This window comes from Chelon labrosus (genome assembly GCF_963514085.1).
Source record: "Chelon labrosus genome assembly, chromosome: 12".
NCBI classification, from domain to species: Eukaryota; Metazoa; Chordata; class Actinopteri; order Mugiliformes; family Mugilidae; genus Chelon; species Chelon labrosus.
Window position 1 is genome coordinate 7801174 of NC_140345.1, and position 27573 is coordinate 7828746.

A 27573-nucleotide genomic window follows, 5' to 3' on the forward strand; every position below is an offset into this window, starting at 1 on the left:
TACAGTGCTGTGAGCCATTACTGCAGCTTGTTATCAGCGACTTGAAGGTATCAAAGTCTGACTGAGCTTCATCCTGACATTCTTTCCATCATTATACATGTATACAAATATATACATGCATATATACAAATACAAAGCTAATCTCCAGCCACAGTCCCTCTGAACATAAGTTTTAGTTATGTCAAAACGTGTTTGCTTTTTTAGATATGATAAAATATACTGACGAAATATGACAAGACATATTTTATATGAGCACATGGTTAATGGTCAACATTTATTATGATGGGATAGTCTCAATTACACAGGACTTCCTTGTACTGTCTTGATACGTTGAAACCAACATTCAGTATATGGAAATTAGAAGAGGAAAGAGAAAGCAGTCTTTCTTGCAGTTGTCATACTTGATGTTAGATGAAATGGAAAAAGCTGTAATATTCATCATCCTCCTGGGTATCCTCTCAGGTGAGTTCTTACAACTTGACAGAGCAGATAAAAGCAAGTCTTTTATTAATGAGCTTGTTAGGTTCAAGGAGATAATGTTAAAAAGTGAAACTTAACAAATGGAGCCAGTTAACAAAAAGATTTTTAAACTACAATGCATCACTTTAAAAAACAGAGTCAAATACATGGACAAATTTGCTGTATTTTGTGTTTCTGAACAAGACTTTGTAATGAATTGTGACTTAAACAAATCATCAATTTACTGTCATTACAATCTTTCACAGATGTGTAACTTTGTTTTCAGGTTTAACTGAAGGAGCTGGTTTGTTGCCAGATGGTCCTCTTAATGCAGCTGTGGGAGAGAAAGTGATTTTCACCACAACACTGACTCCACCAGAAAAACCATTTATATATGTGAACTGGAGATTTGGAGACAGAAATATAATCACTTCAACTACAGAAAACTTAATTTCACCAGAGTATGAAGACAGGATCACCTACTTCCCATCTACTGGGTCTCTGGAGCTCAGGGGTCTGACTCGTAATGACAGTGGAGAATACAGAGTTACCATTACACTAGCTGGAGAACTACTACAAAAAGAAGGAAACACCAGACTGGATGTACAGGGTGAGCAACAGTTTTACATCCTTTCATTGCTGAACTGAGAAGATTAATCATAAATTAGGTAATAAGCAACTCTGTTCTGTACAAACTATTCAAAATAAACTTGATGAAATGGACTGAGGCTGTTTCTTTATAAAACGATTAAAAAAAGATCTTTAAAGGCAAAGTAACTTAAACATATTTTCTCTATCAGTATTTGTGACAAAGTATGAACTACTTTGGTTATTTCAATTTAGAAATTTGTATTTTATATATTTCATTTGTTTTGTTCTGTTTCTGTTGGTTTTGTGTTGTGTGTGTTGCAATGTTCAAGAGAAATGAACACAGGCAATACAGCAAGCACATGGTAAAGAAATAAACTAAAAGAAAATGTCAAACAGTGACATAACTTGTTTTACCACCACTACCAGTAAAATCTGATCAGTTCAACATGTCATGATAAACATGAGATTTATTGACAGCTACTACACTGCTTCTCTCTACTCCACCTTTGCGATGATGACAACTATTAACTCATTCCATTTTTCAGTCCCAGAGCCAGTCTCCCGTGTAACAGTAACTCCTATAAGTGCAGACTTGGTGGAGTTCAGCAGCTCTGTCAGTCTGTTCTGCTCCTCCTCTGGATCCTTCCTCTCTTTCCTCTGGATGAACGGCAGCTCTCAGGTTACAGGAAGTGACAGAGTTCATCTCACTGATGGAGGCTCCAATTTGACTATAGTCAACGTGACTCGCTATGACCAGGGACCATTCAGGTGTCACGTGTTCAATCCTATCAGTAATGGCACCAGTGATCCAGTAAACATCTCCATCAGCTGTGAGTTACTATCCTAACTGCTCAGTGATTTATCCCATAACATCTGCATGCAAACATCACTATGATGACAATCTGTATGTCATATATCATGTAGATTTTCAAGCAACTAATTTTCATTTTTATTTATTCTTTGGGCCTTTCCTCTACATTCAGTCGGTCCAGAAAATATAAAGCTGTCTCCATCAGAAGTATACATTGAGGAAGGATCAAACATCACCTTGATCTGCTCAGCTGAATCTAGACCTTCTGCCCAGTTTATGTGGTTTGTGAATGGAGACAAGCTGTCAGATACTGAACCAGAGCTCAGACTGATGAACATTCAGATGAGTCAGAGTGGAAACTACAGCTGTCAGGCCTTTAACCATAAAACTCTGAGATATCAAACATCTGAACCTTCAGTCATCACAGTTCTTGGTAAGACTTATTTGATACCTATTAATCTCAGAATAAATTTAGACCATCTGCTCTAGATAAATGTAGATGGTGGTCTTGAAACATACTATATGTTTATTTGATTAATGTCATACCATCATTTAAAACTCTGGTAGAAGTGTCCATTGTGTGTCAGTTGTTGGTGGACCTGTTTATATGATTTTTTTTTTTCATACTGTCTGGAGAAGCGAGAAAATGTCATCTCAAATGCAAATGTTGAACTTCGAGTCAAGTTACTGATCATAGTATCAATAACATGGGATGCGTCACCAGTGTCTACATTGTTCTACACTAAAGAACAATGTTCCCTTTTTCAGCAGTAACCATTACAAACCCACTGTGGGTTTTTTTTTTTTTTACCCACAGAGCGTATTGCCAATGTTGTGCAAGTTTTATTTAATTTTGAACTAAGTTCATAGACTCCAAAATGAACAGTTCACGGTAATTTTTTATGTTTTATGTTTTTGTTGTTTTTTTGTTTGTTTGTTTTTTTTAAAAAAAGAGCAACTTTGAGCCACTCTTGTTCAGTAGAATCTCTGACTGACCTGCCCATCCATCCCCAGCCTGTCATAATTTTTTCCGCCAGGATCTGTACATCTTTTTTGAATAACCACTGACTGTGTATAGGACAGCGCAGTTCCCAAACTTGCCACACCCATAACAAATTATTCACGATCACAACAATGCAGATAAGCAGATAAGTTGGGGGAAATAGGGATAATGTTTTCAGCTGCGTTAAACAAAAGTTGCAGCAACTTTAAATGACCGTGGAGCTAACGCAACCCTGTCATAGCACGGCGGTTATGGAAATAAATTTAGAACGCCAGTAATTTGAATTAAATTGTAATAAAGTTACACATGACCCACAACATAAATAACAAAGAGCATAGGCTCAGGAACAGATTAAAAAAAAAAAGAGGATCCATATGAAGATTTTTAAGTGCAGCGCAGCTGGCTCAGTTATTTGTGCATATAAGGTGCGTAGAACCTTCTCCGCCATTACATTTTTCATCTCGTGCATCCTCTAGACTCTAGAGGCAGTTCCACACTTTGGGAATCCCTGTACTAGGAAATAACTCAACTGTTTGAGTGGATCAGTAGTTTCTGTGGTGCCGGAGACGGCTTCTCTTTCAGCTGCACCAGCCATGCTGTATGCCATAAATAAAAACTGTCGTAAATCTTCTTTTTCTTTTCTTTTTTTCTGAAACAGAGCGGATTGAGCAAAACTCACGTCTACACTCACAGTTGGAAAAATTATCCGTTCAGTTCACAAAAATATGAACTTGTTCAATGAACACCATTCATTGAAAACGTTCATGCACAACACTGTGTATTGCCAATGTTGTGGTGACTTCAGTCACCACAGACTTGACTGAGTTCAACAACTCTATACGACAACTATCAACTCATTCCTTTTTTTCACTCCCAGAGCCAGTCTCCAATGTAACAGTAACTCCTATAAGTGCAGACTTGGTGGAGTTCAACAGCTCTGTCAGTCTGTCCTGCTCCTCCTCTGGATCCTCCCTCTCTTTCCTCTGGATGAACGGCAGCTCTCAGGTTACAGGAAGTGACAGAGTTCATCTCACTGATGGAAACTCCTCCACTTTGACTATAGTCAATGTGACTCGCTATGACCAGGGACCATTCAGGTGTCACGTGTTCAATCCTATCAGCACTGGCACCAGTGATCCAGTAAACCTCTCCATCAGCTGTGAGTTACTATCCTACCTGCTCAGTGATTTATGTCATAACATCTGCATGCAAAGATCAGTTACATTATTGTCCCAGCCACTGACATTGTTGGCCATTGTTGTTTATTTGTTTCCTCTACATTCAGTTGGTCCAGAAAATATAAAGCTGTCTCCACCAGAAGTATACATTGAGGAAGGATCAAACATCAATCTGATCTGCTCAGCTGAATCTAGACCTTCTGCCCAGTTTATGTGGTTTGTGAATGGAGACAAACTGTCAGATACTGGACCAGAGCTCAGACTGATGAACATTCAGATGAGTCAGAGTGGAAACTACAGCTGTCAGGCCTTTAACAACAGAACTATGAGATATCAAACATCTGAACCTTCAGTCATCACAGTTCTGGGTTAGTCTGATTATCATTTCAGCTTGAGCCTTTGCTACTTACTGTACGCAGGGAAAAAGTAAAAATGTATTCTTTGTTAAGCAAAATATAAACTAAAATTGCATCATTACATACATATGTTTACATGATATACATGTCATGTGGTAAATGGTCTTGTTTGTCTTTACGGCCACAGACACATCTACTCATCCTACTCATCACCCATATATTGTCATAAAAACTGATGCTTTAGAAATTTCTCTCTGAAGTGACTTAAACATTGTGGCTAATAAATATAAATTATGCCTAAATCAAGCACATTCACCAAGTTAATCAGTTAATCAGTAACCTAGTGTGGTCCAGACATCAGTATATCCACATTAACAATGATGTCTCTATGTTGTGTTTATAGACACACTGCTCTCAAGTGGATTCATACTTTTTTTTTTTTTAATTTATTGTTTTTATACAATATGTTATTTTTTGAGTTTCCAGTTCCACAGTTACTTTCATTTCTGTTATCATACTTTCATTATAAAATATTTTACCCAACAGAGAAAATATCAGGAGCTTCTGTCCATCCATCAACAAACGATCCACTTGTTGAGGGAACCTCTTTCAGTTTGACCTGTGAGGCTTCTGGCTCTATCATTACTAGAAACTGGATGAAGGATGGCTCAGCTCTGATCCAGAGTGACACCATGACTCTTCATGACAACAACAGAGTATTGATGTTTAACACTGTGACTAGAAAAGACAGTGGAGAATATTTCTGTAACATCAGCAACCCCGTCAGCAGTGATGGAGCTAAATACAGCATGACTGTTAACTGTAAGTACCACACTGTTCAGTTTGTCCATTCATTTTAGTGGACTGAATTACTGCATTTGTGTCGCTGTAATTTCTGTTTTTCAGATGGACCAGAAAATGTTCAAATCACAGGTCCAAGTCAGATCCATTTGAAAGAGACGTTAAAACTGACCTGCTCTGCTGAGTCCACACCAGCTGCCAGTTACACCTGGATATTCAATGGAAGTGAGATACTCAGCCACTCTGAGTTCATGAAAGAGGCTGAACTCTCTGACAGCGGCAGCTACACCTGTCAAGCAAGGAATAATATAACTGGGAGAACATCATCAGTGGTGCATGGATTGACTGTAACAGGTATTGATTGCAGATATTGTTGCTACTCTTGGATTTGTGATTAGATCTCAGTATTTTACCATGAGGAGCTTGAAGAGTTTCCCCTTTTTCCCCTTTTCTACCAACTAAACAAACAAACAGTCTAACTAAACAGTCTAACTAAAAATTAACAAATAATCACAGTAACAGTGTAAATGTAGTTTCATTCATCTTCTATACCCACTTGGTCCTGTTGAGGGTCGTGGGGGTCTGCTGGAGCCTGTCATCTGACAGGTCGCCAGTCCATCGCAGGGCTAACACTACAGACTAGAGACTACACACACTCACACCTACAGCCAATCACCAAGTAACCTAATGAGCATGTCTTTGGATGATGGGAGGAAGCCAGAGTACCCAGAGAGAACCCGCAGGCCACACACAGAGGCTCAGCCGGCCCATGGATTCGAACCGGTGACCTTCTTGCTGTGAGGCATCATTGCTAACCACCTCGCCACTGTGCCGCCCCGTAAATGTAGATCATTTGATAGAAATCCAAACATAGCAGGGTCCCAGGTTCCACCTACAACTCATATTTTAAGACAAAAATTAAAAATCTTAGCACCACTCTCTGTGGTTGTAGTCTGGTCAGAATTATCTCTGAGGACAAATATGTTCATTTACATCGTTCCAGGTGAAGGATGACACAAGTAGGTAAGGTAATATTTCAGAGTGAATTGATCATTCTTGTCTTTTGTTTTATTTCAGAACCTAATGAAGGTCTCTCAGCTGGTGCCATCGCTGGAATAGTAATCGCATGTTTGATAGTTTGCTTTGCAGGAGCTGCTGGAGGCTTTTACATTTATAAAAGAAAGTAAGTGAAAAGAACCTTCATACTATTTCAAGCCAGGCATTTGACAGTTTACTTTGATTAATTATTGAATGGACAACTTTTATTTCCTAAACCTTTCTAAATGTTACATTTTCTGAAATTATTTTATAATTATGTCTTTGTATGAACTAACCTAATTTGTATAATTAAGAAATCTTATAATCCTGATTTTAAAATATTAAATATGTATTGCTTTTATAAAATGCGATAAAATAAATCATGAGTTACTGTTAGGATTTTGAGTAGCATCTGTTCATGTGGTCACATTTTAACAATACTTTCTATTATATTCAGAAACAACATCAAACCTAAACCACAGCCAGATAATAAAGATAATAAAGATAATAAAGATAATAAAGGTCAGTATGTATCTGATTAAAAAGAAATAAATACAGTATATAACTATTCGAAATGTTTGGAGAATGATGTGACAATTTTTTTTAATTTTTTTTTTTAGAGCATGAGGAACATGTGTATGAGACTATAAGTATTATGTCATATAAAGTAATATGACAGTATAAACTCAACAATCTTCTTTCCCTTGAAGGTGAGTTTTGAACTTTTTAATGTGATATAGTATAAAGTGATGAAGTATTTTACTTGGGTTACATCTGAAATGTCTGCTGTAGCTCACTGATTGTAGCAGTTGATCAAAACTGTGACTCTTCTCTCTAATCACTGTTTCACTTGTTTCTTTTTCTACAGATGATGAGAAAACAGGAAAGCTGAGACTTCATAACCTGCAGGACCTAGGGTTAGTTGTTAGTAGTAGTGTTATTGTAGTAGTGTTGCTGTTGCTGTTGTTGTCATTAATAAGGCTTACTTGGTTTCATTTAATTTTTACATTTGACTTTCTATTAATAAATGTCAAGCTTTATTTGTTAATTTTTTAGGAAGAGCTTTCTATGACTTTATGCCTCTGGAGTTTAGTAACTTGACTTCATTATACCACTTTCTGACAAGTCTTGTCTCATAAGAATGTATGTGATAATCTTGGCTTAATAAAACATTTACTATGACTGCATATATCATTTATAATTATATACTCGTTTGGGTTGTGTTAAATCCTCCTGCAGCACCAAACCTTAATCTGGGATGAGGTTTTGGTGTTCTTGGGTCTTTGGGTCTTTTGGGAGACCCAGTAGATGGGAAGTAGGTGATCCTGCTTTCATACTCTGGTGAAGTTTACTACATTTGAAGTGATCATAGTTCTGTCACCAAATAACCAGCTCTTCAGTCAATTATATTAATGTTGCGTAATTGTCCTCTCCTCTCTAACACCTTGAACTTAGATCATGTACACAACCAATTCATCTAACAGTGAAGACTAGAGTAGTAGAGGTTTTTTTTAAAACGCTGTAAAGATACATTTGAGCCTTCAACCTTGATTCACATAAGAGACATCGGAACGTTTGGCTCACAATCATAAATTTATGATTAGATTGACATTTATGTCAATCTACTGGTGGGGGTAGAGAAAAAGTAAAAGACTGCACTATTTAGATGTTTCACAGATTTGTGGCAAATTTCATGGAAATCCAAAATTGTTGTAATATTTCACTAACAATAAATCAATCACTTTCACATTTTTGCTGGAGGAAAGGTCAGGGGACCACCAACAGTTTGATTCTTGGGGCTATTAATGACTGTACAACATTTTTTACAGTTTCATAGCAGTCCACCAAACATCTGTTACATAGTTTAGGTAACACAAATGTGTTAAAGGAATCATGGTGTTCACGTGTTTCTTTTAATAACAGCAGTCAATATAACAGCTGAACAATTATTTGAACTAAACATCGGGACATTTTTTCCTCACTTCATTCATGTAGAGACAGAAATAAGTTGTTGTTAATAAAAGAACAAGATATAGATGTGTTCTATGGGGAAGGTAACCTTAAATGACTTCTGCTGTGATCTGGCGTTATATGAAAATAAAATTAATTAAAATTTACTTGGAGCAGCGCAGTAGAATGGTGGTTAGCACTGATGCCTCACAGCAAGAAGGTACAGGATTTGAATCCAGGCCGACTGTGGCCTTTCTGTGTGGAGTTTGCATGTTCTCCCTGTGTCTGCGTGGGTTCTCTCCAGGGTACTCCGGCTTCCTCCCACCACCCAAAGACATGCTGGTTAGGTTCACTGGTGATTATAAGTTAGGTGTAGATGTGAGTGTGAATGGTTGTCTGTCTCTCTGTGTTAGCCCTGCGATAGACTGGTGACCTGTCCAGGATGTACCCCGCCTCCTGCCCGATGACAGGATCTTAGGGACTTGTCACATCACTTCAAGTCATGGACGTAAACATTTTTTAATTCGTGATTCCTTCAATGAGTGCAAGGTGTCCAAGCCCTGAGGTGAAAAGCAGCTGCAACCATGATGCCCTCACCTCAATATTAAAGGAATCACTGTGTTCATGTGTTTCTTTTAATAACAGCAGTAACAGGCTTGTACAGTAGGCACTAGGCGTGATGGGTGCATCACTTCATCTGCCTCTCTTCTTACCCTGATGCACCCATCACTCTGGATCAGGGTAAATCTGCACTCATCAGACCACATGACCTTCTTCCATTGCTCCAGAGTCCAATCTTTATGCTTTATGCTATCAGCTGGGGTTAAATAACTTGTTGCCCGTGCACTAATTATCCAATAGGAGGCTCGTACCTATTTGCTTAGTTAAATTTAGGTGGCGACTGTTTATTTTTTGGCCAGGCAGTGTATGACACCTCATATTTTTGTATGAGCACACAGTTAATGATCAACATTTATTACGATGGAATACTCTCAATTACACAGGACTTCCTTGTTGATACAGTGAAATTAACATTCAATAATGGAAATGAGAAGAGGAAAGAGAATGAGTTTAAAGCAGTCTTTCTTCCAGCTGTCATACTTGATGTTACTACAGATGAAATGGAAAAAGCTGTAATATTCATCATCCTTCTGGGTATCATCTCAGGTGAGTTCAAGTACAACTTGATAGAGCAGATAAAAGCAAGTATTTATTTATTCATCAAAAAGCTTGTGTTCAAGTGGATTTTTTTATTTAAGTTTATTTATTCAGTCATTCATGGTGATTTTGATTTACACACACATATTAATTCATTGCACAGATGTGTGGATGGAAAGATTCACTTGTTTACTTGCAGTATGTTAAAAAGTGAAAATTTACAAATGGAGCCAGATGATAAAATATTTTTAAATGCATCACTGTAAAGAAACCTTATTCATGCTTCCAATAATAGATTCTCCTCATTGACTTCTTATTGGAAATCATTTCTTGAGTTTTGTGTTTTTAGATCAAGACTTTGTCAGAAATTGTGACTTAAACAAATCATCAATTCACTGTCATTACAATCTTTCACAGATGTGTAACTTTGTTTTCAGGTTTAACTGAAGGAGCTAGTTTGTTGCCAGATGGTCCTCTTAATGCAGCTGTGGGAGAGAAAGTGATTTTCACCACAACACTGTCTCGACCATCCATATTAGTGAGCTGCATATTTCGTGACAGAGCTATAATGATTTCACATGCAGTAAACTTTACTTCACCAGAGTATGAAGGCAGGATCACCTACTTCCCATCTACTGGGTCTCTGGAGCTCAGAGGTCTGACTCTTAGTGACAGTGGAGTATACAGAGTTATCATTATACCTGTAGGACCACTACAAGAAGGAAGCACCAGACTGGATGTATATGGTGAGAAACAGTTTTACATCCTTTCATTGCTGAACTGAGAAGATTAATCATATAAACTGGGTAATAAGAAATTCAGTTCTATACAAACTATTCAAAATAAACCTGATAAAATGGACTCATTTCATTTAATCATTAAAGGCAAAAAAGTAACTTAAACATATTTTCTCTTTCAGTTTTTGTACCAAAGTATGAACTACTCTGGTTAGTTCAGATAAGAATTTATTTTATATATTTTGTATTTTATTTGTTTTGTTCTGTTGGTTTTGGATTGTGTTGCGTTGCAGTGTTCGAGAGAGGAGGTTAGAGGATTAGATGAAAGTGATTTACAAAATAAAACAGGATATAAACTAAGAGAAAATGTCAAACAGTGACACAGCTTGTTTTACCACCACTACCAGTAAAATCTGATCAGACCACATGAATATTCAACATGTCAAGATAAACATGAGATTTATTGATAGCTACTACACTGCTTCACTCTACCTTTGATATTAGATGACAACTAAACTTATTCCTTTTTTTTTCACTCCCAGAGCCAGTCTCCAATGTAACAGTAACTCCTATAAGTGCAGACTTGGTGGAGTTCAACAGCTCTGTCAGTCTGTCCTGCTCCTCCTCTGGATCCTCCCTCTTTTTCCTCTGGATGAACGGCAGCTCTCAGGTTACAGGAAGTGACAGAGTTCATCTCACTGATGGAAACTACTCCACTTTGACTATAGTCAATGTGACTCGCTATGACCAGGGACCATTCAGGTGTCACGTGTGTCAGTAATGGCACCAGTGATCCAGTAAACCTCTCCATCAGCTGTGAGTTACTATCCTACCTGCTCAGTGATTTATGTCATAACACCTGCATGCAAATATCACCATGACGATAATCTGTATGTCATATATTATTTAGATTTTCAAGCAACAAATTTTTCATTTTTAAATGATGGTATTCATCACCAGTGTCTACATTGTTCCACACTAAAGAACAATGTTCCCTTTTTTCAGCAGTGGCCATTACAAAACCACTGTGTTTTTTTTTTACCCACAGAGCGTATTGCCAATGTTGTGGTGACTTCAAACACCACAGACTTGGTGAAGTTCAACAGCTCTGTCAGTCTGTCCTGCTCCTCCTCTGGATCCTCCCTCTCTTTCTTCTGGATGAACGGCAGCTCTCAGGTTACAGGAAGTGACAGAGTTCATCTCACTGATGGAAACTACTCCACTTTGACTATAGTCAACGTGACTCGCTATGACCAGGGACCATTCAGGTGTCACGTGTTCAATCCTTTCAGTAATGGCACCAGTGATCCAGTAAACATCTCCATCAGCTGTGAGTTACTATCCTACCAATGCACAACCTTTTATTTGTACTATAGGCATGCATCTCCAAGGTTTCAGCTGAGCCTTGAGTGTTTCAAGTTCGGTGTAATAAGGCTCAAGACTGACTGAGTTGCATGTCATGTAGCTGCTAACATTCCCTCTTTGTGATTTTGCTCTACACTCAGTGGGTCCAGAAAATATAAAGCTGTCTCCACCAGAAGACATTAAGGAAGGATCAGACATCAGTCTAATCTGCTCAACTGAATCTAGACCTTCTGCCCAGTTTCCTCTGGATGAACCGCAGCTCTCAGGTTACAGGAAGTGACAGAGTTCATCTCACTGATGGAGGCACCACTTTGACTATAGTCAACGTGACTCGCTATGACCAGGGACCATTCAGGTGTCACGTGTTCAATCCTGTCAGTACTGGCACCAGTGATCCAGTAAACCTCTCCATCAGCTGTGAGTTACTATCCTACCTGCTCAGTGATTTATTCCATAACATCTGCATGCAAACATCACTATGATGACAATCTGTATGTCATATATCATGTAGATTTTCAAGCAACTAATTTTGATTTTTATTTATTCTTTGGGCCTTTCCTCTCCATTCAGTCGGTCCAGAAAATATAAAGCTGTTTCCATCAGAAGTATACATTGAGGAAGGATCAAACATCAATCTGATCTGCTCAGCTGAATCTAGACCTTCTGCCCAGTTTATGTGGTTTGTGAATGGAGACAAGCTGTCAGATACTGGACCAGAGCTCAGACTGATGAACATTCAGATTAGTCAGAGTGGAAACTACAGCTGTCAGGCCTTTAACCACAAAACTCTGAGATATCAAACATCTGAACCTTCAGTCATCACAGTTCTGGGTAAGATGTACTGATTAATGTCATACCATCATTTAAAACTCTGGTAAAAGTGTCTATTGTGTGTCAGTTGTTGGTGGAGCTGTTTATATGATTCTTTTTTCATACTGTCAGGAGAAGCAAGAAAATGTCATCTGAAATGCAAATCTTGACCGTCAAGTCAAGTTTACTGATCATAGTATCAATAACATGGGATTCATCACCAGTGTCTACATTGTTCCACACTAAAGAACAATGTTCCCTTTTTTCAGCAGTGGCCATTACAAAACCACTGTGTTTTTTTTTTACCCACAGAGGGTATTGCCAATGTTGTGGTGACTTCAAACACCACAGACTTGGTGGAGTTCAACAGCTCTGTCAGTCTGTCCTGCTCCTCCTCTGGATCCTCCCTCTCTTTCTTCTGGATGAACGGCAGCTCTCAGGTTACAGGAAGTGACAGAGTTCATCTCACTGATGGAAACTCCACTTTGACTATAGTCAATGTGACTCGCTATGACCAGGAACCATTCAGGTGTCACGTGTTCAATCCTTTCAGTAATGGCACCAGTGATCCAGTAAACATCTCCATCAGCTGTGAGTTACTATCCTACCAATGCACAACCTTTTATTTGTACTATAGGCATGCATCTCCAAGGTTTCAGCTGAGCCTTGAGTGTTTCAAGTTCGGTGTAATAAGGCTCAAGACTGAGTTGCATGTCATGTAGCTGCTAACATTCCCTCTTTGTGATTTTGCTCTACACTCAGTGGGTCCAGAAAATATAAAGCTGTCTCCATTGGAAGTAGACATTAAGGAAGGATCAAACATCAGTCTAATCTGCTCAGCTGAATCTAGACCTTCTGCCCAGTTTATGTGGTTTGTGAATGGAGACAAGCTGTCAGATACTGGACCAGAGCTCAGACTGATGAACTTTCAGATTAGTCAGAGTGCAAACTACAGCTGTCAGGCCTTTAACCACAAAACTCTGAGATATCAAACATCTGAACCTTCAGTCATCACAGTTCTGGGTAAGATTTATTTGATACCTATTAATCCCAGATTAAATTTAGACCATCTGCTCTAGATTAATGTAGATGGTGGTCTTGAAATATAATATATGTTTATTTGATTAATGTCATACCATCATTTAAAACTCTGGTAAAAGTGTCTATTGTGTGTCAGTTGTTGGTGGAGCTGTTTATATGGTTCTTTTTTCATACCGTCAGGAGAAGCGAGAAAATGTCATCTCAAATGCAAGTCTTGAACATCGAGTCAAGTTTACTGATCATAGTATCAATAACATGGGATTCATCACCAGTGTCTACATTGTTCCACACTAGAGAAGAATATTCCCTTTTTTCAACAGTGTCCATTACAAAACCACTGTGTTTTTTTACCCACAGAGCGTATTGCCAATGTTGCAGTGACTTCAGTCACCACAGACTTGGTGGAGTTCAACAGCTCTGTCAGTCTGTCTTGCTCCTCCTCTGGATCCTCCCTCTCTTTCTTCTGCACGAACGGCAGCTGTCACATTACAGGAAGTGACAGAGTTCATCTCACTGATGGAAACTCCTCCACTTTGACTATAGTCAACGTGACTCGCTATGACCAGGGACCATTCAGGTGTCACGTGTTCAATCCTATCAGTAATGGCACCAGTGATCCGGTAAACCTCTCCATCAGCTGTGAGTTACTATCCTACCAATGCACAACCTTTTATTTGTACTATAGGCATGCATCTCCAAGGTTTCAGCTGAGCCTTGAGTGTTTCAAGTTCTGTGTAATAAGGCTCAAGACTGAGTTGCATGTCATGTAGCTGCTAACATTCCCTCTTTGTGATTTTGCTCTACACTCAGTGGGTCCAGAAAATATAAAGCTGTCTCCATCGGAAGTAGACATTAAGGAAGGATCAAACATCAGTCAGAGCGTATTGCCAATGTTGCGGTGACTTCAGTCACCACAGACTTGGTGGAGTTCAACAGCTCTGTCAGTCTGTCTTGCTCCTCCTCTGGATCCTCCCTCTCTTTCTTCTGGATGAACGGCAGCTGTCACATTACAGGAAGTGACAGAGTTCATCTCACTGATGGAAACTCCACTTTGACTATAGTCAACGTGACTCGCTATGACCAGGGACCATTCAGGTGTCACGTGTTCAATCCTATCAGTAATGGCACCAGTGAACCAGTAAACATCTCCATCAGCTGTGAGTTACTATCCTACCAATGCACAACCTTTTATTTGTACTATAGGCATGCATCTCCAAGGTTTCAGCTGAGCCTTGAGTGTTTCAAGTTCTGTGTAATAAGGCTCAAGACTGAGTTGCATGTCATGTAGCTGCTAACATTCCCTCTTTGTGATTTTGCTCCACACTCAGTGGGTCCAGAAAATATAAAGCTGTCTCCATCAGAAGTAGACATTAAGGAAGGATCAAACATCAGTCTGATCTGCTCAGCTGAATCTAGACCTTCTGCCCAGTTTATGTGGCTTGTGAATGGAGACAAGCTGTCAGATACTGGACCAGAGCTCAGACTGATGAACATTCAGATGAGTCAGAGTGGAAACTACAGCTGTCAGGCCTTTAACCATACAACTCTGAGATATCAAACATCTGAACATTCAACTGTTTCTGTACTGGTTAAGTTAGAATTGAGAGGTTTTATTTATGTAAGTATTTTAACTAACTATGATTAGGTAATTCAAACATTAAACATGTTAGAAATTAACAAATGATTGATGGACCTCACAAGTGAAGTGATTGTGATAGAGAATGTCATGAAAACACAATCCAGTATTTACAGTAAGTGTTTGTAGTGATTATGCGTCGATGTTCTCAAGTCTCCTCATATTAGATTTTTTTTATAGATTTTATTACTCGTCCATCATCTTGTCCAGCTATGCAGATAATTTGTGTCTTGCTTTCATATATTTCCTAAAAAATACTTCTTTGTATTTTACCCAACAGAGAAAATATCAGGAGCTTCTCTCCATCCATCAAGAAACGATCCACTTGTTGAGGGAACCTCTTTCAGTTTGACCTGTGAGGCTTCTGGCGCTATCGTTACCAGAAACTGGATAAAGGATGGCTCAGCTCTGATCCTGACTGACAACATGACTCTTCACAACAACAACAGAGTGTTGATGTTTAACACTGTGACTGGAAAAGACAGTGGAGAATATTTCTGTAACATCAGCAACCCCGTCAGCAGTGATGGAGCTAAATACAGCATGACTGTTAACTGTAAGTACCACACTGTTCAGCTTGTCCATTCATTTTAGTGGGCTGAATTACTGCATTTGTGCTGCTGTAATTTCTGTTTTTCAGATGGACCAGAAAATGTTCAAATCACAGGTCCAAGTCAGATCCATTTGAAAGAGACGTTAAAACTGATCTGCTCTGCTGAGTCCACACCAGCTGCCAGTTACACCTGGATATTCAATGGAAGTGAGATACTCAACCATTCTGCTGAGTTCATGAACGAGGCTGAACTCTCTGACAGCAGCAACTACACCTGTCAAGCAAGGAATAATATAACTGGGAGAACATCATTAGTGGTGCATGGATTGACTGTAACAGGTATTGATTGTAGATATTGTAGTAGAGTAAGCTACCTTGAAGATTTTCCTCTCAGATCAGGTCTTTAACCACAAAACTATCAAACATGTCAGCCTTCAACAGTTTCTGTTCTGGGTAAGTTGGAATTGAGAGGTATTATTTATGTCAGTGTTTTACCTTACTTTGAGTTAATATTTATTTGTAACTGTTGTAAAATAACATGTTAGAAAATAACAAATGATTGATGGAGCTCACAGGTGAAGTGATTGTGATAGAAAATGTCATGAAAACACAATCCAGTATTTACAGTGAGTGTGAAGTTAGTAAGTTCCCTTAAATTAGATGGTTTATAGACTGTATTACTCGTTTATCCTCCTGCTATGCAGGTAATTTGGTCTTGCTTTCATGTATTTCCTATAAAATATTTCTTTATATTTTACCAAACAGAGAAAATATCAGGCATTTGTGACTTATAAAATAAAATTGTAGGGTGAACTGATCATTCTTGTCTTTTATTTCACCCTCTAAAGAAGCTGGAGGTCTCTCAGCTGGTGCCATCGCTGGAATAGTAATCGCATGTTTGATAGTTTCCTTTGCAGGAGCTGCTGGAGGCTACTTTATTTACAAAACAAAGTTAGTGAAAAAATACCTTTTTAAAGTTTTTTTTTTTTAACTGATTTCATAGTCAGTACTATTATTAATTATTCATAATTACTGTAGGGACTGAGTCGTATCTGCTTGTATGGCCACATTTTAACACCAGTGCTTTTTTGTCCCACATTCAGAATCAACGTCAAAGCTAAACCAGGTCCAGTTAATAAAGGTTTGTATTCATCTGATTACACACAAAGATTATCAGATGTAGAACAACCCAGATAGAACCATAAGATACAGCACATCACACTTATAAATATCTGAATATCTGAAGATAGATGATGTTATAAAACTCTTTTTTGTGTTTAGAATATGAAGAACATGTGTATGAGAACACTTGATGATATATGACATGAGAATATCTACACAACAATCTCCAAGGTGAGTTTTGAACTCTTTATTTTGACATTGTGGTAGGTGCATTTTGAAACATTTCTGTCTGAATATTTTGGATTTAAAGGGAAATTACTGTTTTTTTACAACGTGGCCCTTATTTCTGGCATAAAATGCGATTGTTTACTCACCCATATAACTTCGGTGTCATTTGGAATCATTTATATCTATATAGTGGGAGTGATCAGGGCACCGAAACGCAGCCTCTAAATGACGGTAATTCCCCTTTAAGTCTGTTGTTCGAGATGCCAGATTATAGCATACAGTTGATCCCTCTTCCCTTCAGTCAGTTTTTAACTTGTTATTTTTCTGCAGAATATTGGAAAATCAGAAAATTCATAATCTGCAGGAAAGAAAGAAAAACATGTGTTGTTGCTGTCATTAATAAAGCTGTCATATTATATTATTGTTTTCTTGAAGTGATACAGTTGACTTCTATTCATTTCTTTCTTATAATTAATGTTATTAAATAAAAACAATATTTTATTTCTTTTCTTTTAGCTTAAGATGGTCTTTCCTTGACCTTGTCTGTGAAGGTTCTCTGTCATCCAGGTCATGGTACATCCAACAAAGGTTAAAAAAGGCAACTGGACTTGTAGAGTTTTTTTGAGAAAACGTTTCACCACTCATCCGAGTAGCTTCTTCAGTTCTAGGGGACTGATGGGAAGTCTGAGGTTTAAATAGGAACTCCTCCTGAAAAAACTTGCTTGTTATGCTAATAACCAGAAACTGGTGCAGCTAATTTCCATTAACGACTGGGTACAAAACAGTCCCCCCTCAACAACAGTTAAGTACCCAGTCGTTAATGGAAATTAGCTGCAAAGTAGCTGCACCAAAAACTCTACAAGTCCAGTTGCCTTTATTAACCTTTGTTGGATATTTCCTTGACTTTGCACTTAATTCCTTAATGCTTCTTTCTGATTAATCTCACATGTACGGGTTTGTGATAACGTATTAATGGCTTCATTAAAGCTAATCAAACATTTTCTACAAATCTGCATATAATTTATAAACAATTAAAGAAATAAAGTTTGGGCTTGTAGCTTTCAGAGAATACATTGCTTGTCATTACATCACTTAAATGTGAAAATGCCGAAGGCTTTTCTGTGTTTATGTGACATAGAAAGGCATAAAATATATCTGTGTGTGTGAAACATGAAGCAAGCAAGCGATAATTAGGAATATTAATTACGTGTGTAATAGTATATGTAGTGTAAAAGTAACGTTTATATTATATTCAACATTTTCATAATTTTCCATTTGACATGATTTGTTTTTCTGGCTTGTTAATGTCCAAATATTATCATTTATACATGCATGTTGTTAAAAGTATACAGACTGCACTGTAGAAATGTCTCTTGGAATAAAGTTTAAAAAACTTAAATAGCGTCAGTTCACTTTTTTCTTTCCAGCAGATTGACAAAAACCAGCAGAGACCAACATTTCTTCTCATACAGTGTTCTCACCAGGAATGGTTGTTCTGACAGACAGTTAGAAGAAAAGGTTTGTGATGCATTTGAAAAGATTAGGAATATATTAACTACACAGAAAATCATTTGACACGGTCGCTGTCAGTGACATTAATGCAAATGTGTGACTGAGAAGATTGATCACATACATTTTGCAATAAATATAATTTTTATTTTCTGCATTCAGATGTATCAAACATGTATACAAATCTCTACCAGCTTCAATGCTTTTTCATTCTAACATTAAAATATATATAACTGTTAAGAAAAAGAAAATAATAATCTAGGAACAAACCATCATGGCATGAGGAACACAAACAAAGGACACAAATTGTAACTTAACTGATCTGAACACTGGTGATAAAGAAAGCAGAACTACAAAGAAAGGAGAACATCATCTGTGGTTCTTTAGGTGACCGAAAATGGAGGAAGATCATGTTGGGTTTAACAGCAGTCAACAGTACATTCATTATCTGTTTCAAATCACAGTTTATAATAGAAGATTTCAACTGAGGGCAATTGCATCAAGCATTCTTCTTTATTTTATTTTATTTTATTTCAGGTGTATGTAATCATTGCTGTTGTGTTACTGAATGCATCTTAGTGACATACTGTGAAGACATTAGTCATGTCTCTGTGTTTCTGAAAGGGTAAACACTTTTGGATCAGTCCATTGCTACAATGGTAATCAAATCATTTGTTCCTTATTTGCTGCTGCAGTTGTAGGGGGATACTTTTTTATTAAAAAAAAAAAAAAAGAAGAAGAAGAAGTGAACCTTCACAAGGTTACTAGACAGTCTGTATGCATTACTTCAACTGGCAATAACAAAATGCCATGAATATTTTTTTTCTCTTTCACATCCACAGTTTGGAGTTCTATGTTAACAAAGTTGCACGTACAGTATGTAACCTAAGATATTGTTCACTTGAACTGACCGGCCTAGTCCTGTTTGTCAGATATTGAACGTGGCATTTAACGGTTTAATGATTTGTGTCCTTAGATGCATGTAATATATTTTAGCTAGCATATTAGAAGCCAAAAAACACTGAGTGAGATTTTGTGTCCACAGACATACACTATATTACCAAAAGTATTCGCTCACCCATTCAAATGATCAGAATCAGGTGTTCTAATCACTTGGCCTGGCCCCAGGTGTATAAATTCAAGCACTCAGGCATGCAGACTGTGAAACAAGACATTTGTGAAAGAATGGGCCGCTCTCAGGAGCTCAGTGAATTCCAGCGTGGAACTGTCATAGGATGCCACTTGTGCAACAAATCCAGTCGTGAAATTTCCTCGCTCCTAAATATTCCACAGTCAACTGTCAGCTCTATTATAACAAAATGGAAGCGTTTGGGAAAAACAGCAACTCAGCCACGAAGTGGTAGGCCACGTAAAGTGACGGAGAGGGGTCAGCGGATGCTGAAGCGCATAGTGCAAAGAGGTCGCCGACTTTCTGCACAGTCAATTGCTACAGAGCTACAAACTTCATGTGACCTTCAGATTAGCCCAAGTACAGTACGCAGAGAGCTTCATGGAATGGGTTTCCATGGCCGAGCAGCTGCAGCCAAGCCACACATCACCAAGTGCAATGCAAGGCGTCGGATGCAATGGTGTAAAGCACGCCGCCACTGGCCTCTAGAGCAGTGGAGACGCGTTCTCTGGAGTGATGAATCACGCTTTACCATCTGGCAATCTGATGGACGAGTCTGGGTTTGGAGGTTGCCAGGAGAACGGTACATTTCAGATTGCATTGTGCCAACTGTGAAATTTGGTGGAGGAGGAATTATGGTATGGGGTTGTTTTTCAGGAGCTGGGCTTGGCCCCTTAGTTCCAGTGAAAGGAACATTGAATGCTTCAGGATACCAAAACATTTTGGACAATTCCATGCTCCCAACCTTGTGGGAACAGTTTGGAGCGGGCCCCTTCCTCTTCCAACATGACTGTGCACCAGTGCACAAAGCAAGGTCCATAAAGACGTGGATGACAGAGTCTGGTGTGGATGAACTTGACTGGCCTGCACAGAGTCCTGACCTGAACCCGATAGAACACCTTTGGGATGAATTAGAGCGGAGACTGAGAGCCAGGCCTTCTCGACCAACATCAGTGTGTGACCTCACCAATGCGCTTTTGGAAGAATGGTCAAAAATTCCTATAAACACTCTCCTCAACCTTGTGGACAGTCTTCCCAGAAGAGTTGAAGCTGTAATAGCTGCAAAAGGTGGACCGACATCATATTGAATTCTATGAGTTAGGAATGGGATGGCACTTCAGTTCATAGAATGAGTAAAGGCAGGTGAGCGAATACTTTTGGTATTTTTTTTGCCTTCCTTACCTTAGCTGGGGAACTAGCTAAGGTAAGGAAGGCCGCATGTAGGCCTCGATTTGTTTATTACGCGATTTGTTTGTTACGTGTTTTCGGCCCGCAGCAACGGGGCGAATCACGGTAGATTTGCTTGTTTGTTACGTGGTTCAGTCCGCATCAACGGGGCGAATCACGGTAGATTTGTTTGTTTGGCTCGTGGTTCAGTCCGCATCAACGGGGCGAATCACGGTAGATTTGTTTTTGTTACGTGTTTCAGTCCGCATCAACGGGGCGAATCACGGTAGATTTGTTTGTTTGGCTCGTGGTTCAGTCCGCATCAACGGGGCGAATCATGGTAGATTTGTTTGTTTGGCTCGTGGTTCAGTCCGCATCAACGGGGCGAATCATGGTAGATTTGTTTTTGTTACGTGGTTATTAGTTACTATATTAGCTGTTGATAGACATCGAATGGTGAGGGAAACAGGGTTGTGCAGTGGCGGTGTGGAGGGGGGTGACTCCAGGACGCTGGAAATCACTGTTAAGCCTTCTCGAGGTGTCGTGGGCCTAACTTAACGAAACATCGGTGAAGGGAGGTGCCCACTTGAAAACCCCAATGACATGCTGCATACTGCTGTTGTCTTCTTGTTACGTGGTAGCTATGGTTAGCTGCTGAGCGGGCCATACAAGCCAGCAGCGTTTAGTTAATGTTTTACAATGTCTGAACTATGCTGCTCAATGGGCTTGCAAGCCAGCAGCTTTTACTTAGTTTATGTAGATTATAGGTTAATTGTCATATTATATGACCATAGGTTAGGTAGGGTCTCTTAGCTGAACAGGGCCTCTAAATGTGTTTTGCCTGGGATTTTGGCACAAGGGATTATAACATCTTATCCTGTGTATTACTGAATGGTAATATAGTGTACATCAACTGATTAAAAGTTGTCCCTATTTCACAAAGTGTGGGCTGTGTTGCACTGATATATTTGCAAAAATAAAAAATACAATAAAGAAATTTAAATGTTAAATGAAGTTGTACCTCCTGATTTAGGTCAAATTATTTAACTTTGAGTCTTAACTATTCATTGAATTTAAGTATGCTGCCCTCCAGTGGTGGCTCTGTGGTAGTGCTGGCAATATGGTGGGTAATTGACTTTGACCAGTGTATTATGGATCTAGTACAGATATTTAACTCTTCTAGAGGCTTAAAGAATTTGCAGCATGTGTGGAGTTAAATCTTTTATCACAAGTGCAACACCATCTTCACATGAGTAAAGAAATCATCATTTATCTCCGTATGACCTTCCAGTTAATTATTAGATTGAATTTGGGCCAGAGTCTTAATGTTTAAACACAACTTCTAATAACAAATGTGAGTTGGTGTAAAGTTGATAATATATTTTTTTTTATATGTATTAAAAATTGAAAACTGACATCTCTCAGTATGAATTTTGATAACTTGAGTGACCCCCTGACCTTTTATCCAGCCCCATAATTATCCTGAACAATGTCATTGTTAAGGCTTCATAAACATTTTCATGGCACACTGTGTTCACTGTGGGCTAGCTTACTTTTATCTCATAGCATTGATAGGAAATTATTCCGTGGTACCTTCGTCTAGTTTTCCATGCATTTATGTCTTATCAGTTATTATAAAAGCTTGGCTTGGAGAAGTACAACAACAAAGAGTAAGTTGAGGTAATAATTAAACAGGCCCAGCCGATTGTTTCATTTATTGCAGATAAGCTCAGAGACACTTGCTCCATGACTGCACAGAAGCTGTAGGTCTGATAACAGCAGAAGAGGCCAAACTGAGTAATCCACCATGAAGTTTCTGACATCAGCTGTACTTGTTCTCTTCTCCTCAGGTAAGCAATTTATCAACAGAGAAAGACAGCGGAGAAAATGAGTTAATCATCATCCCACATGGAGCACAGCAGATACAAGAAGCTGCTAAACTGGAGGTGCTGAGTGACTATGAGTCATAAATCTGCAATTGACTCAGAGTAATGTTTTTGGATTAACAACATATCTGGAGGAAAACAAACTGTTTATGAATGAATGTATTTCCAGGTCATGTCATTGTTTTATTTGTTTTTGTGCATAGCCAAAGTGTCAAGACCCACCACAGGCTGCCCCACAGAGAACTTAACAGAAGGTAAAACTTCAGAATTGTCTTAAGAAGTATGCCTGCAGCAGGTGTACTTCTCAAGTAATATTCTAACAGCTATGTCCGTGTTTCTTTTTATCTTATTTCAAAATAAATATCTTCATTGTTGAAATAGCTTCTCTCTCCAAAGCAGGTGCAGCTGCTACAGATCTGGCTTTAATTTATCAATCTTGGCAAAATGTGAGCTTCTAGATGTTGTAAAACAGTTGTGACATTCCTTGTTCTTGTGTCGTTCAGCATGTGAAAGTATCATAAAATGTTGTTTTTTTTTTTTAACACCAGCTGAAGCCCGATAATGTCTTATCAGTTTTTAAAGACAATAAACTTTTATTAAAACTCTCCATCAGATTGTATAGTACGCGTTTTACTTTTCTATTTTCCACAAGAGTGCACTCATGTACAACCATAAAGCATCAGCTGCTGAAACCTAATTTCATCTAAGTAGGCCTCCGAGCAGCCTGTTGACCAGTCCTAGCAGACGTGTTAAGAGGATAAAACATTAGTGATGAACTGCTCAGAGGCAGAGAATGGAAACTAGAACAGCAATGTCTAAGCAGTAAGGCCTGAAACCTTTCACAAAATAAAAAACTAACCCTCTGCATGTGTAGTTACTGCCCTTTTATCATCTTCCCTCTGTCCCTGAAAGAACTTTTCAGAAATCTGTGTGATTTTCAACTGAGGAATCATTTTTCTATAACTGCATTCACATCATCATCATATTATTATTATTTTATTTTTATGCTATTTTTGCTACTTCTGCACTCATTGACATTCTTGTGCCTGCAGCTATATTTCTTTTTTTTTACCATCTCGAAGTTTCCAGACCAGACAAGTTTCAGTTGTCACAGTTAATAAGTAAATATTAACTACTTATCAAATTATAACCATAATGAACTTTTATTGAAACTTCACATCAAAGTCAGTGTGAGTACAGATGAGCAGCATAATGTTTTGTACCTTCACACATGTATCAAACACACATAGGAGCCAAACCTGCTTCCCAGTTTCTTTAAAAATACTAAACAGAACATTTGGGGTACAAGATACAAACCAGCTAAGAAACATGCTGAGAAACATATGTGGGCTGACATTTGTAATACCTGTGTTTGAGTTTAACGTGTCAGAATTTTGAGCAGCTATTGATGTTGTGACTGGAGTTGATATAAAATACTCCTTTAATTTATCGCACAGTGGGGACGGTGGATTGAGTTATAAAGACAGATAGATCTATCTATCTATCTGTTGCTTTTGACAATCCCTTTTGATACTGTAAATCAGTCATTCTGATGACTTATATGAAGTGTATATATTTTGCGCTAAAACACAAAAACCAGATTGTGAATGAATTTATGTCCCTCACTAAGGATGAGCAACTACTGTGTTGCATAGCAGTTTAATGAGTTTGTCAGTGTGCATGATTGTAAGAACAGAAGTTATTTGGTCACTTAACGGACGTGAATCTTTCTGATCTTCAGTAGTGGAATATTCGTCAATTTCTTTGTTTTTATTCCTTTCAGGCCATTTAAACAGCACTTTATCTAACGTAACAAGTCTGACATTGAGGTGTTTGTCATTATCAGAGTGATGAGGAACGTGTACACTTCTCCAGTTTAATGTACTGTAAAATCAGGTGACTGCCTGCTCCATTGTAGTACAGTTATTACATTACTCTACTAATCTTATCTTTGAAGCTCATATAATCACAGGTGAGAACAGATAGAGGTGTTATTTTGATATAAGGCTCCATATCAGTTATTTTTTTCCAACTTTGCAACTGATCAGCTTCACTTTATATTCCACGATTATTGGATCAGTGTCATATATTTGTACATCTTAATTTATTCTTTCCTTTAGCACACCCATTACCGTTCACTGCAAATTTTTTAACACCATGAGACTTCTTAAATTTTGCCCTCTCGATTTTTTTTTTTTTTTTTTGTTAAAATAAAATCATCTCTTAAATTTCTTGCATACTTCAACATTATCAATAAATAATATCAAATTATATCTCAATTCAGGTTTAATTTGTCAGGAAGGACCCAACAGGTTAGTCCTAATATTTATGCATTTATTGTTATTTTTGCTGAATCAAAGAAAAGTGTGACCTCTATAAATACTTTTGTTATTTTATAAGTTTCATATCTTATCTATGGTTAAACTCCTATCTGTAAAGATAAATGGACTTTGCTTACTATTCAATTATGACGGCATGAAGTCATGAACTTAAACATGGATCTGATCATCTTTATTACTATTAGGCCATAAATGTAGCACAAGTACATTATTCATCTGCAGTTACTGGGCAGACCAGACCAAGGACAAAGGATTTTTATGTTTTTTTTTTTTTTTTTAGTATATCTCACCTTGGATTCAGTGAAAAGCAATTTTTACACACCTGACTCATAGGAAATAAAAAAAAGAAAAACAAAATAGTGACAATTAAAAAACATGCAAAAAAAAAAAAAAAAATGCAAAAAAATAAATAAATAAATTTAACATTGTAGCTAACATATTTAAACAGGATGCAACAGCGAAGCTGCCAAACGTTTAATAGATCCAGATGAATATGGATGCTATGGTGTAAAAGAAGAAGGCGGCAGGAACCTTTAGTTATAAGCAAAAAGCAACTTAACTAAGTTAGATAGAAATTGCAAATATTATTTATTTATTTATTCAAAAAATAACAGACTGATGTGTTTGAAGCTGCATCCATTTGTACAGTGCAATGTACATTATAGATGAAACCAAATATCAATCAGCAATCTTAGCTGGATCCAGATTTTCTGGATTTATTTAACCTCAGTTAGTTTGAGGCAGTTTTATGAAACGTTAACTATTCAAAAAAACTACCTTAATGTTGTGGAGCGTGCATTCAGCTGTTGCGAAGTTGTTTTGCAGTAAATCAGCTTTTTTTTTTTTGTTTTTTTTTTAAATTTACTTGTCATCCCTCTATAACTTAAAACAAGAGGCAGGAAGAGCAAAATGCAAACCATTTCCATACTTTATGCTTGTGGCAAGAAATAAGCAAGTACAACAAGACTGCAGTTATTCATTACACACAAAAAGCTATTATGTCATCTCTACATTGTCCTAGATAAACTGTGATTTGTGGGGAGCTGGATGGTCTTATAGTAACAAAAAATAAATCACTCAGCACATGAATATCTACAAATCTCTACAGCTCTACAGTTGTTTTTGCCTTTTGACACCACTCAGTCTGCATTCAATCTTTCTGTCTGCTTTGTACCAAATCATAAATTATGTAACTAGCACTTGATTTTTATTAAATCTTCCTTAATGCTAAAACCAACAAGTGAGACTTGATAAATGACAGACTAGAGTTTTGAGACAGATTCCTGAAAACTTGACATCCTCTTGCAATATTTTCTCATTTAAAAAATAACATTCAAAATTTTAATTACTCACTTAACGTTCATACTGTATGTAAAAAAAATTGTCAAAGAGCTTGCTCAAAAGTCTATATGATGCAACACTGCCACTATATACGGTATATACAAGTGTTACATCTATTTTATGTAGTTTATTTTTTTATTTAGTCAATGACTTGCAGGTGATATAATTCAATTGCCCCCTCAGGGACAAATAAAGTTTTCTGAATCTTAATGTAAAAGGTTTACCAAGATGCAAAACAATTGCTTCCTTCAGCTGTAAAATGCTAACTCGTTTAACAACTCACAGATAAATAACTTACTCTACAGAGGTCACAGGTCAAACTTGCTCAAACATCTAAAAAGATCACTGACTTCCAAAGCTTTCAACAATCATGCAGATTTTCAGTCCACATTCTCTTCCAAATGTTTTTGTTTTTGCAGGTCATTTTCCCTGCCCACAGTCATTAATGTCAATGTTGTTTTAGTGTTTAAAAATGTGCAGGATTACATTTACTAAGAAAAAAATGTCTTACAGGACTTAATGTTTTACTTTTCTGCCAAAAGTTTTAAAAGTCTCTGTATTTATCATATTTTTTCTTCTTAAGTTAATTCTGAGTTTCAGTGTAAAAGAGATGAAGTGATCAGTCACCTCAGAGGTCAGGTAATACAAAAACAATAGTTTGACAGCACAATAATGTTTTTTTTTAATATAATTCTTCAAGCAACAACAGTCAATTTTCTGCTTTTTGTGTCATTTTCTGCTGCTGTTCTGTGCCCACAAGAAGTAATTTTGGGTTGCTGTTCACGTGTGGTCTCTTTGTCTATTTTATGGAACATATTTGCAGACTTGGGAAATAGACAAAGAATTGAGAGCTGTAAGGATGTAACCAGTGGCGGTTCTAAAGGGGGGCCAACAGGGGCCAGTGCCCCCGTAACACTGAGTCTGGACCCCCCTGTGGCCCCCCCTCCGAACCAAGATTATACAGTAATTATTAAAATTGCGGAACTAATGCGTATGGCTCAACATTCTAGTCGGATCCTTTAGTGCGTTACACCGCCGAAAACGGCGATACCAGAGCCCGTCTACGGAGAGCCTTCCCACTCTCTATTAAGTCCCATTGTAACGAATTTTGGTTGCAGTTCCACCAGATTTCCACTGGGGGCGATCGCCATGAGTGCAACATGAATGGGACTCTATGGAGCTAAACGGCTAAATGTGTCTCTTTCACCCGATTGTCGTTGAGAATCTCAGATTTGATTGTAGGTTTTGCAAGTTCAACATGGGTTATAGGTCAAAAGTTGAATGAACGAGAACTTACGTCCTTTCGTTTTCTTACAGGTTGAGTTGTTGTTGCCCATAACACGCTAGCATTGTGCTAATGAACGC

The 27573-nt window shown here is 37.9% G+C and overlaps 3 protein-coding genes across 3 annotated transcripts; all 3 read left to right on the forward strand.

Moving 5' to 3' along the window:
• Nucleotides 1-416: 416 nt before the first annotated feature.
• Nucleotides 417-6479, forward strand: LOC311496764 (cell adhesion molecule CEACAM5-like; the record flags this gene model as incomplete). The annotated part of the gene is made up of 9 exons (XM_084556736.1): nt 417-462; nt 746-1069; nt 1602-1880; nt 2034-2294; nt 3742-4023; nt 4150-4410; nt 4945-5220; nt 5305-5553; nt 6277-6479. The coding sequence occupies 9 exons, from the start codon at nt 417-419 to the stop codon at nt 6384-6386; spliced, it is 2088 nt and encodes a 695-aa protein (XP_084412862.1). The 3' UTR covers nt 6387-6479.
• Nucleotides 6480-9308: 2829 nt separating this feature from the next.
• LOC311497529 (cell adhesion molecule CEACAM5-like) lies at nt 9309-16800 on the forward strand (the record flags this gene model as incomplete). The annotated part of the gene is made up of 10 exons (XM_084557843.1): nt 9309-9354; nt 9783-10091; nt 10625-10752; nt 11714-11864; nt 12018-12278; nt 15215-15490; nt 15575-15826; nt 16336-16438; nt 16591-16628; nt 16769-16800. The coding sequence occupies 10 exons, from the start codon at nt 9309-9311 to the stop codon at nt 16798-16800; spliced, it is 1596 nt and encodes a 531-aa protein (XP_084413969.1).
• Nucleotides 12464-15038, forward strand: LOC311497472 (cell adhesion molecule CEACAM2-like; the record flags this gene model as incomplete). Its single annotated transcript, XM_084557793.1, has 3 exons — nt 12464-12707; nt 13791-13937; nt 14627-15038. Coding segments are annotated over 3 exons (708 nt in total), but the record flags the coding sequence as incomplete, so codon positions are not given.
• Nucleotides 16801-27573: the final 10773 nt, after the last annotated feature.